The following is a 13,355-nucleotide window of genomic DNA, read 5'->3' as shown; positions in this document are numbered from 1 at the left end:
ATTCATACAATTTTGATATTTACCGATTAATAAGATAACACATAAAATTATACTACTGATGTAATTTTCAGGGATCTTATTAAAGTACTGAATTTTAATTATTTTCACATACCTAATAATTGGTTCATAAATTATATTTGTTTATATTGCTTATATTTTATGCACGGTACCCAAGCGAAAAGTGAAAATGTATTAATAATTATTCAGGTTTAAAGTGTCTTTATTTATACATACCTGTTGTTGTGTGGAAATACGTTCGAGAGTGCATATATTTTACAATTAGCATGAAATAGAAAGTTTTTAACGTAAAATTATGTTAAAATAAATCAACTTTAATGTTTATAGCAATACAACATAACAGTGATTCAATAATAAAATTGTAATTTACCGTTACCTTCTAAATCACGGGCTAATTTGATTTGATTTTAAACAGTTATTACTTTACAACAGTATAATTATGTTTCTTTTCGATTGGATCGAGTACAGTTTTCGATATACAAAAGACAAATACTTGAAAAATAACATTTAAAAACATTATATAAATATTTATTCAGGTTAATGACTATAATAATAATTGGCAAAGTCTTTATAATATGGGTATTAATATTACATTTAATGTTCGGCGTAATAGTGGTTTCTATGAATAAAAGTATTAAATAACTCAAGTCATTTGAACAAAACATACTTATATTGTTAATTTGCTTTAATAAATAGGTATAATTTACATAATATTTATAGAGCTTTAATTATGTACGTATTAGGGTAACTGTTTATACGCTTTTATAATCTACACAAATACAATATTTAACAATAACTGTACATAATAGTTTTTTTATGATTAATAATAAAACCTTTTTTTTTTTAGATAGAATCATAATTATAAATTTATAACATTAAATACAAACTCATATAAGTTAATTATTGTGTTGTGAATGGAAGCTGCACAAGTGCCAAATTCGTACACACATATCATTTATTATATTATGTACGTTTAATGTATAGGTTTTTAAAAAAAAATGTATTAATATTCCGCTGGAAAATGACGTTTTATGACCACATCTTGACTTTAAACCTTATCTTCGTTATCACCAGGGCCTGCGGTCGATCTTACAAACTGTAACATATAATTCATATTAATTTATCTTATTTTCGATCAAAGCAATGCTTAGAAAAATCATCAGTGATGGAAATTTGTGACAAAGATAGATTTCCCATAGACCTTATACTTACCTTACTAACTTAAGTATAAGGTCTATGAGATTTCCAGTGAATTTTACAAATATTTTTGCGATAATAATACGTTTAGTGTTAGATGAGATAATAATAATCTACATTTAGTATTTGATGAAACTTAAGAAAATGGAAGACTACAAATTAAATACAATAAATTAAAAACAAATGCTATTATACATATATTTGCATGGTTATTGAGACAATCGTATAATTACAAATTAATTAAGAATTAATGGAATTTCAAAAATTGTACATATTGTGTACCAACTGCCCATAAACTATAACGTAACTAATTGTTTTTTTTTTTTAATTAACCTTAAGTTTTTATTAAATTAAAACACACAACATAATAAGCACAATATATATAAATGATATATCATAATTAAGCTAAATTTAAATTTTCAAGCTTAACTATATTGTATATACAACACATTCTTAAAAAATATTTTCAATCTACGTAATATAACTGTGAACTATATCTTTAGTTATTAATGCTATGATGGCAATACTAATATTATGATAGATTACTAATACAAAAAACCTTTTCGAACAATGGATACTTTTATAAATAAAAGTTCACTAATATATACATATATTATATGCATATAAATCAATAAATCACTACGTATATAATATTATAATATTAACTACTGCAGTGCGCTTGCTGTTCTATATGCATATTATTATTATTATGATAAAAACTAACATAATAAACGTAGACACTTATATACAATTGATGTCTACGACCGTATAATATTGTGCATGAGGCACAAATGTGTATTATATAATATAATATTATTTGTTTTGTATTATTATATGTGTTTTCACATGCAAAAGATATATAAACTATTCAATAACGATCCATGCTAATAATAACAATAATATTATCTTACAATATACGTATAGGTAGGAGATACACTCTTATAGGAGATACAAATGTATAAAAGAATGTAGTTGGACAAACGTGTATTAGAACTATAGTAATAAGAGACTTCCAGTCAACCTAACGCAATTTTTTTATTCATTATATTATGGTCATAATATACTCATATGGATATATTGCGATTCCTTACCGTGTTAAGACTTGTCGGTGTAATATGGGACGAAAGTAAAATAATTAAAGTAACACACATTAATAGTGAAATGTTCGTAAACTATATATTACATCAAAATTAATTAATTCAATGTGGATATTATCTAGACAGTATCTACACAATAAACCACCTTCACAACAGGACGTATATATCTATCATAAGTTCAATCGTTTGTGTTTAAAATCAACGGATTTTAATAACGTACCGTAATTTATTATTGTACCATTGTTGAGTTTTATTGATTTTATTCTATAAAAGTTATTGTTCTATCAAATAATTAAAAATCCAAGACTGACAAATATTTTAAAAGGGAATGTTATATTTAGATGTCTTGGTATTTAAAAAAAATGATTGCACGCTGTAGAACGAACAATTTGAATTTCAATGACCAAATTAAAAAAAAAAAAAACAAAAAAAGCGGTTCTTTATTTCTTATGACTTGTGTTTTTTCATTTAATATTTGTCCAAATTTCCACAGTTATCAAATAATTACATTATAAACTATTTCTTTCCCAATGTAAATCACGATTTTAATAACTAAATAGTAAATATTGGTATTGGTTGTTTTTGTTTTAAAATATGATGGTAGTCGATTTTGATTCACTTCTTGAATAACTAAAACTGTCCAAAGTTCAATAAATCAGTATTATTCAATTATTAAACAGTTAATTAATTAAGCCATTTATTGTATCCAATATTTACTTAATCAGCGCAAAAATATTTTTATTTTTGTATCTTAAATAGATATTTATTGAAAGAATAATACTAAATGATGCACTTGTCTGAACATCAAATCTGAATCTATACTAAATATAAGAGAAATGCTCAAATGAGACACTTCAGCGATGCCATTTCAGCAACATAATTTCAGTGATACATCGATTCGGCTTAATAATTCAGTTAGTGATAATGGCTTATGTACCTAATTGATAATAATTAATTTACATATACGAAGTAATTTTGATTGTTATTTTAATTACAAAATTAGATAAAAATTGTTTAAGTATGTATAACATTATAATAATTATTGTATTAAAAAACAATAAATTATGATTGGTAGTTTTAAATATTTAACAGTAAATACTGATGGTAATAAGCTTGTGATCTTAATTTTTATAATTTTTATAATGATTAATTTACTTTTTTTTAGGGAGTTATTCAATTTATCTTGACATTTTAATGGACTCCAAGGTCAATATATGGTATATGGATGATACTTTTTAAGTACCCTTATTATTTGTTATAGTATAATATGTCTTACTCATAGGTCTAAATCAATTAAAATGTCTAGGGGGCTAACATTTTAACATCAATGTGAATGGGGGACTTCGATCCCACACAACTAAAAAACTGTATATTTTTTTTTTTTTTTTTTGGGGGGGGGGGGGTGGAAGAGAGGTGTAAATAATATTTTTTTTTTTTTTTAGGGGGGGGATCAGCTCCTCTGCAATTTGAGCTTATGGATATAATAACTAAAAGTTTAGATGGAGTCCACCCTTAAATGTATGCATTAATTCTAAATAAAAAGTCAAAATATTATAACCGATCTCAATCCAAGTTTCATTGCATGTGATTTTGAATTTGAAGCATCAGATGCTTTACCATATTATAAAACTAAACGCTACCATTTTTAGTTTATTATTCAGTGTGAAAGTTAGTTTGAGAAAATTTGCATTTGTTTCCATTTATGTTTTAGACATTGGAACAGACGGACTATGAGATGAATTATCCGGTAAACTTCTATCGCATCTATAATTCTTAAAAATATATATATTTTTTTTTTTGTGAAGAAGTTGTTAATATCAGTACAAATATATTATTTTATATTGTTTTTGTTTAATTATTAAATCGATAACGTATTTTATTTTGCGCGGAGATGAGCGAATCCGAGACCATACTAGATGATTAAATGGGCGGCGTACTGTATAGGCAAAATAGATACATTATTGTTAAGAAAAATATATTATGAGTATAAGTTATTCATATAAGTAGCCGGTAGGTAATTAAAAAATGGCCAGCAATACTTAGTTATGTGACTCTTTTTTTCCTATGTTATAATATTTATAATTTTTCAATATACATATTTTAAAATATAATACTAAAAAAAATACAGCTAAGTGATGTCAAATCTAGCTTGAATTATAGGTCCAAAAGGTTTTACACAGTCATTTTGACTGCAAAGTACTTGTCACTAGTTGGATTGTTTCATAAAATGAATGGTCATTTAAAGTTGCATGAACAAGTGATATAAAGTGTCAACAAATATGTACATTAATTTTTGATTCTTTTGAATAAATATGACTGTCGTGCAAGAATAATAGACTCAATTGAAATTGGTTTTATTCAACTATTTTTATGTAAATCAATCATTTTATTTAAACAAAATTAAACATTCGTAATTAATACAAATTCAAAATGTGAGAAGACAAACACTTTTTAGTAATTTACCAGAATATATTAATATTATTAAAAACTTACCTAGTGTTTCATATTCAGAATATAATTTATAGTTGAGGTGGAGTTTTTTTCATGTTCAAAATGTAAAAAAAAAAATAAATTGTCCAAAATGAAGAAACATGTGTTATAACTTATAATAAAAATATATTACAAAGTACAAACTTTAAATTATTATATTTTTTTACTTGCCATTTAATTCTAAATAAATTCATTCAAATATATGTTTTCCGAAAGGTGTTAGAGGTTTATCATCATAAACGCTGACACGAAGTAAATGCATTTAAGTAAAATAAAAAGAACAATAAATAACAAACTAGTTTCAGAAGACGCTAAAAGTATGAACAATTGAAAAAAGTTAGAACATAAAGTTGGAATTATTAGTGAATATCAGCTAAAGTTCGAACGGTATAAGTATGCTCAAAAAACTTAAACTGAACTTTCTCAATAGCATAATAATAATAATAATAATTTAAACAAAAAACCAAATTGAAGGGCAACTTAAAACTATTGAATTAATTACAAAACTGTGTTGAATGTCATCAATGCCATTCGGTATAGCATAAACAAGACCAAGGTGCATTTTTGATTGTTTTATTATTTATATAGGTAGATAACAAAGTAAAATATACAATATTGGTTGTGAATAATAAAAGTTTATCTCAGGTTATTGAACTAATATCGATGAATGAAATAAGAAGGAAATCACAACGCTTGCATAGGTCAAACAGTTTCACGAAAACTTAACCTAACCTACCACGTATACAAATATACATCACGGACATCAAACCACATTGTGATTTCACAGAATAACTTAATGAAATCAAATGTGTTAAAATTGTTTATCGAATGTAATACTGTAATTCAAACTAATACTTTAGAATTAAGTAAGAGGATGATATATGATATGGAATACTACGATACAATATTACCACCGATCTCTAATAAAAAAAGAAATCACAATATTATGAATAATAAAATAACACAATGACAGCTATCATAATAATAGTGTATACCGCAGTTTTAAAATTAAAATATCACGTCTCGTAATAATACGGTAGTAAGAATATTTTGTAAAAATGTAAAGTTTCTAAGATTATTAATTTTAGAGTTAAACAAAAAAATAAAATAAATTTTGTCAAAGACTGGGTTCACGTAAAAATTCCTGTTTTTAATAATTTTTTCTTGTTTCTTGGTTATTTTTATAAACAACGTGTACCTATTTTTTATTTTTTACCTCTCAAAGTACAAACAAGATTACATTTTCTACCAATAATTTCCCTCAAATTGAAAATCAAAGCATTTTGCTGTTCCAAAATATAATGATAGGCTAACGAAAAAAACACATCGTAAAGTCAAGACATTCATCGATAAGCAAAGACTCTAAAACGGAATTAATATAATATGGTTCGATATAATTCAGTTATTACAATAATTGATGAAATCAAATTTATTAAATTTAAGAAAAGTAAATGATTTTAAGTTAATAATAGATTATGTTTTAAACTTATATCGATAGCGACAGTTATTATCATTTATCCATAAACAAGATTATTCTATTAAAAAGTAAACCTTAAGTAAATATATTAGCAGAATTATTATCAATTATTAAAGTATTACTTAAATATAATTACAAGTGAGAATGTACAATAGTTATATTATAATTTACATGGATATACTATAAGAGTCGAGATTATTGGATTTATCGTGGACAAGTAGTAAACAATGATTAATACAATATTTATTCAAAAAGCAATTATTGAAACTGGTCATTTTCAAGAGCAAACGAAAATAATATTGGCTTCGGCAACGTTATCGACTCTAAGGGTTAAAAGTTGTGTCCAAAGGTAATTTGGATCCAGTGGACAAAGAAGTAAATACTCACAAAGTTCACTTAGATGGTTACAATTTAATAGTGTTTCTATTCAATTTTGATGCTCCCACTAAACAAACTTTATTATGAATATTATCAAGTGTTTCGACAAACGTATTTATGGATGTAAGTGACACGGAAACGTAATGCAATACAAAATTAGAGAGCACGTTCAGAGACAAAATTAAAAATGACGATGTTTTGAAACTAAACAATATCCATCAATGCACATCATAATATACCTATATACTTACAATTTACATAATATAAAATATCAATTAATTTAAATATCAATATTTTCATACGTTTTTTACATTGCGTACTAACAATTAATAATAATTATTAAAGTCATGATGAACATGGGTGGTTAGTTTTACAGTTCCCATGTCGAAATCTATTTTCTTCGGGAAAGTTTTACAACAAACAAAATCATTAGAATATTTTGTTTTACTTACATAATGCATTTTTATTTAAAATGTATGAATTATATTAAGTTTTGTTTTTAATTTTCAAAGCATATTTGGTTTTCTAAAAGCATACGAATAAGATTAAAAGAAAGTTTTTGTAGTAAGTTTAAATCCTTTATTATTAGTTTTAATTAATTCCAAAGATCTAGAAACATGAGTTATAAATAAAACAACAATGAATAATAATTATAAATTAGGAAATAGTAAATTATTGTCTTATTTAAGAACTTTATCACGTCAACAAATAAATTATTAAATATTAAATAGATCGTTTAAAAACGATTTTAACTATCGGTAGTGAGGATAAAAAAGTAAAGAGGAACACAATTAATTAAAAACATTGTCTTTGTACATTTTTATAGATGGGAAAAATTGTAAATTTCACAATTACACATTCGGTTAATTCAACATACATATCATGATTTCAATAAATTATTTATAAAGGGTACCTATTGATTTTTCTAAAGTGAAAAAGGGGGATATAATCTTTTTTACACACAAAATACTAAATTTTCAAGTACAGGGGTGAGTGGTTGGTATATATATACCCTCACCCCCCTTAATTATGCCCCTGAGGTGCATAGTATGTGAAACGCGTTGGCAATAATAATATTATATTCAGGTCCATCTTCGTATTATTATTTTATTATAATAATTAAAAATATTATGTATATATCATGGGTGGCCACCGTATGTCCGTATAATATACAATATTAATATATTATATTATAATAAAATTATTGTCGCCGTACACCGTAGTGCTGTGTTACTAGACGACAACTACTAAAACATTAGTAAGTCTGTGCAAAATGTTCGTGCAAATATGAAGTTTTTCATACGTCTGGCAACATTGACTTAATGATATTTTTAATAATACCCATAAATACACTAAGGGTGTATTGAAAGTATTATTTTCGGTGGGTTTTTTCATGCACTGTTTCTATTATCTGAATGGAATCGGGATACTGTGTTTTGTGCAAACAAATTACCTAAATTCTTGTCATGCGCGATCTGGTACACACTTTTTTTTAGTTTTTTATTCTATAAATGTCAATAAAATTGTATTCATTCGGTCAAAAAGCTTGAAAATATAAGGTTCCTTATAAGTTGTTATAATATGAGTTGATAAATATTAAAGATCGATAGCCTAGATTTTTTTTTAAATGTATTGAATATTTTTCTGACTTCCTATATAACTCCTAATATAATGCTTAAATTTCATTATATATTAAGAAACACATTTTCCGATTGAACTCTTAAATATCTCTTAAATTATTCTTTTAAATATCTTATTATAAATAAATTCATTATTATTATAGATAGAGTTACTAATGAAAGTACTCATAAGGGGAGCCAAATGAGGCAAGTGGGTTAGAGCAAACTATAGGAGCACCAAAGCACAGTGATTTTTAAGATTTAAATATGAAATTTTTGAACATCGTGGTATTATACATTACTAACTTCTATTGTTGAATTTCGTATCTATATTAAACCACTAAGGATTGTTATTTATTTCTAATTACCTATGCATTTTTTGAGAATCAATTTTTTTAGTTCTTTTTAGGTCCATTGCAAAATACCGAAATAGACGCTCAATATTATAAGTGGTATTGCATTCAAATGGTGTTCTATTTAAATTGTTTGTTTATACATAATTATATAATATTATTTTTGTACACACCATCAGTATAAAATAAAGTTATTATTTGAAAGTTCATGGTAGGTATGCCATGGTAATATTTCGAGTGTGCCTGTCACAACGTAAACGTAAACATGAAAAAATACTTAGGTACATTATAGTTTGAACTTAATTTTATAGTTTAGCTTTGGTTAATTAAAATTACTCTCAACAACATTGGTACTTGTTACCTATCATTAGTGAATTAAGAACAGAATTATAAGTATCGTGGCTATATTAATATGTTATATATTTTATTTTGGATTTTGTTTTTTATAATATTTTATTTAATACTGATCTATTGCTGTATAATTGTCTCATTATTGTTATTATTATTATTATGTCTTTATTTTACTGATAACCTACATTATACAACATACTTAATAAATATAAAAAAATAAAGTGTAACGTGCTTCATATTTTTCTACACGGCTTATTGTATGTTTTTTCGATACATTTGTAGGTTTTCGATTTTATTTCTTTGAAATTCTTGTTTTTAACCTTTACAGAGCTGTCAATTAATTTATCATAAAGTCCAACAAGTAGCATTCGACCTCTAGTGTATTTTTGTTTCACTATAGGAAAAAAAATAAATCGTCGATTTCAATTTATTCCATGACACCTACCATTAACTATTGTTTGTTTTCAAATAGATAACTGAAGGCACATCACAGTAAAAGTCTAAGCCAGGTCAATATTATAACTATATGCGGAACGTCTAGTAATAAAAATTATATGGATTGAATGATTTATACTCTATAGTATATATACCTACTCATCAATTTTAATTAAATTAGCTATTCAGTAATATATTATACTATATGTACACATTTTAAATTCATGATTTTTTAAAATAGTTAATGTTATTTTTATAATAGATATACTTCAAATTGTTAGAAAATACAATATTTTTAGTTATAATTTATGTCATTCATAAGTTTACGTATTTATATTTTTACAACGCCATATTTTGTCACAAATCATATGTGCATTATTAATAATCAGTAAAAATGAACCGATGTGGTTTAAGCCACAAGGTAAAAAATTAAACAAGCATTGTTTTTTAGAAAATTCTTAAAAAGAACGATGAATATATTGGTTTTACAGCAGTGATGTGTGTGTATGTGAGAATTTTTTTTATTTCATCAAAAAAAACTTCAATTTTCAAAATATTAAGACTAATTTCAAAGCTTACTTATTGATTCCATGACATCATTATACGATATGTTTGTATTAATTTATAAGTTAATAGAAACTATTATAATAATATGATATAATATTTTAATAATTAATCAAGTAATATATTATGCAAATGCAATGTTTTAAGTAAAAATTAGATTAATATTACCGATAGGTAACAAAATCAATTACCAACAAAAATATGAATAAATTATAAATATCCTTGAAAATATAGAGGCGGGAAGATATATCTGCTCAGAATCGTTTTTCATGTTATGCAATGATTTAAACTAAAGATGAAACTAAAGTTCAAAATATCTATTATAGGGACCTTATCAATACGAGGTCATCCAAAATTTACGACGCAGTAGAGTGACTTTTTTGGTTATTTCATGCTTGGTTTTAATATTTCAATTGCGAGAATGTTTTGAGTGAACTCAAATTCGAGTGAGAATTTGCATTAAATTAAAAAACGTTAAAAGGGAGAAAGAAGTACTGAACACATTTTTATAATTGATTTTAAGCATAGATAAACGATTGTGTCAATTGTTTCTCAAAGACATATTTTATAGTATTTATTTATAGAGTGAATTTCTGTACCAAGAGGATGATAAAGTACAAAACTTAGTTTTGACCGATATATCCAAATAATTACTTTTTCCTCTTCACTGATATTTCTTTACAAACCTAATTACTAGTGAAATTGGAATTGTGAAATGGTTTCGGTAAAAGTTTCGTTAAAGACGATGTGTTTTCTGAAATTGTATGATTTAAACTATTAATCAACCAAACGCTGACATTTATTCAATGATTGCATTTATATATATAGGTATATAAGGAAAATAACTTTCAGGAAGAGACAATAATGCGTTATAATATTTTTTCACGATAAAAAAAAAACACACGATCTGTGGTTTTACGCTATCTATAAATATTTAAAGATAATTCTATATTTGAATTGAATTTTTCTTTACACTTTAATAAAACACAATCTAGTACTTGATTGCCTTATTCAATTTCTTTTCAATTATTTTTAATTAATATCTAAAAACGTGTTGTACCCACAGACTTTATGCTCACTAACAACAGCTATGGTTATACCTACACAATTTTTTAAACAGTATTTCCGTGTTCGGTATTAACCTCATAATGTATGTCTATATTAGTCTATTCGGCTAATCGCAAATCATTTGTGTTGGTTCGCCTTTAAAAGCTTCCGATAACATGTTTATCTGCTGATCAACGTGTTGGTTATATGCCATTATTTATAAACACACGATAGTCGCAACAATATAACACTACGCTAGATAATCAAGCAAAATAATCAATGGCAGTAAAGGTTAACACTGGACAAATCCAAAACAACTATAATTAACCACCTCCATAAAAATGGGGATTAAATATTTTTACTCATATACCTACCATATGTTTGAAGATTAAACACAAATTATTCACTCTAACAAAAAGATAAGCCAAACTGTCGAGTTAATAATGCGAAAGGAAAACCTGTCAATTACATTCAATTACATATTATAATTTAATTGCATTCAATGAAACGTCTCTATAAGTGCAATCGATGAAAAGTAAAAACTTAAAATGTTGTTATTTTTTTCCCCATTAACCACTATTAGTTAAAATATATTTTTATACTATGATTAAGTGGAAACATCTAGCACAGTTTGTAGTGTCATGTACTCACATATATAAGCACAAATGTTTAGAACAAACACAAATATTTACAAAGAAATTATGTTCATACGCTAACATTATGTAAAAGTGGTATTGCCTAGCTTGAAAAACACACAATGTGATCATTGTAACGGGAATATTAAATTATGATATACAGTTCAGCAAACAATGAGAACTTTAAAAACAATTAACAGTATATATTAGAATACCAAAACAGGCTAATTGAAATACTAAGACTAAAAAATTATAATACCAGAATTGTGGGTCAATATGTGCTTTAGGTTTAAGTCTTAATTTCTAGCACAGTGTGACTTGTGAGTATTATTTGATGAACTCAAATTTTATATTTGCAAGAAGTAATGAATCAACTTCAAGGATTACACACCTAAATACATTTGAGAAAGAACACTATAACGACTATGTTTTATGAGAACTTAAAAAAATTAATACTATACAACAAAAATATAATTCTGAACTATCTGTTGGTACGAATAACAGACAATATTACCATTCTTATAGAAATATAATAATACTTTTTGATACCAAAATAATGAGTGACTTGCCTGAAGTCATACAAAAATAAAAACCTTAAATATCCAATATGGGTGTCTAAAAGAAGTACCAATTTGTGGAATGCTATACCTGTAGTATTACAGAGGAACCAAAATGCGAATACAGATAGAAACTAAGTTATAAATTCCGAGTAAGTAAGATCTAAAAATCATCAACGTCTAATGAGAGAAAAAAAAACTTATCCATTAACAAAAAATACAAATGTGACAAATATAGTGTGAATAAATATGAACACGAAATGTAACAAAATAAAAATAACTTGCACCGATGGGAAATAAAAATCTGTAGGAATGAGAAAATATATCGAAACATCAATATCATACACTTTATAAAATATATCACGCTAGACTTACACTACTGCTTCTTCAATTCTAGAAACAAATATTATCCAATATACAAAAGTTGCGTAAAAATGTCCACTCTAAAAGTATAAATATTACAGGTAGTATGATATAATAAATTCCTTCAAAATGAAACATCTTTGAAAAATCTCGAAAATCATTAAACAATTGGAAATATGAAAATAGTAATATATTAATGATGATATAAAATCAAAAATACGTTAGGTAGGTGGGTAATTATTGTAAAAAACATCCGTAATATCCATATGCATAAACCGTTAAATTAGCAGTTCAATAAATTCACTGTTAATCACACAATATGATATAACAGCTGGCAAAATACCATAACACACAAGACAAAAATAGTTACTATTAAAATGTTCTCCATGTGTGGTTTTGAAAAATAAAAAATGCTATGTTTTACATAAGTATGGTGACGTGGTTACGATAATCCGAAGTACCTATATATGTACATTTAAGCCCTCGTGGCCTCGTCAGTAATCTGAACACGGTCTTATCGACCAAAAATTCTCCATAACCATCAAACACACTCAGCAGTCTTAAGTAATCTTCAAGAGAGATTTTAGTGTACTTGCCATCTACAAGAAAAGCCACTTTCACATAAAATAAAAACAGGTAGGTATATATAAAGAGTTACAACTACTGATTATTTCGATCCAATAAATACTCATTCCGTGTACGTTATTTTTATTCAATATCTGCGACGCGTAGTGCTTAACTATACATATTTGTAATATTATATCCAACGGAATA

The 13,355-nt window shown here is 25.7% G+C and overlaps 1 protein-coding gene across 1 annotated transcript in view; it reads right to left on the bottom strand.

Annotated features, from left to right (window-relative positions):
- Positions 1–910: 910 nt before the first annotated feature.
- LOC100166340 (calcitonin gene-related peptide type 1 receptor) overlaps positions 911–13,355 on the bottom strand; it is a gene marked incomplete at its 5' end in the record, with an annotated part of 100,518 nt that continues 88,073 nt past the window's right edge. The window contains one exon of the mRNA XM_016805568.2: positions 911–1,114. Within this exon, the coding sequence (XP_016661057.2) occupies positions 1,067–1,114 (48 nt within the window). The remainder of the gene's footprint in view (positions 1,115–13,355) is intronic.

This window comes from Acyrthosiphon pisum, chromosome A1, assembly GCF_005508785.2.
Source record: "Acyrthosiphon pisum isolate AL4f chromosome A1, pea_aphid_22Mar2018_4r6ur, whole genome shotgun sequence".
Classification (NCBI taxonomy): domain Eukaryota; kingdom Metazoa; phylum Arthropoda; class Insecta; order Hemiptera; family Aphididae; genus Acyrthosiphon; species Acyrthosiphon pisum.
The sequence above is the reverse complement of the archived record's forward strand: the minus strand, read 5'-3'. Positions and strand labels throughout refer to the sequence as shown.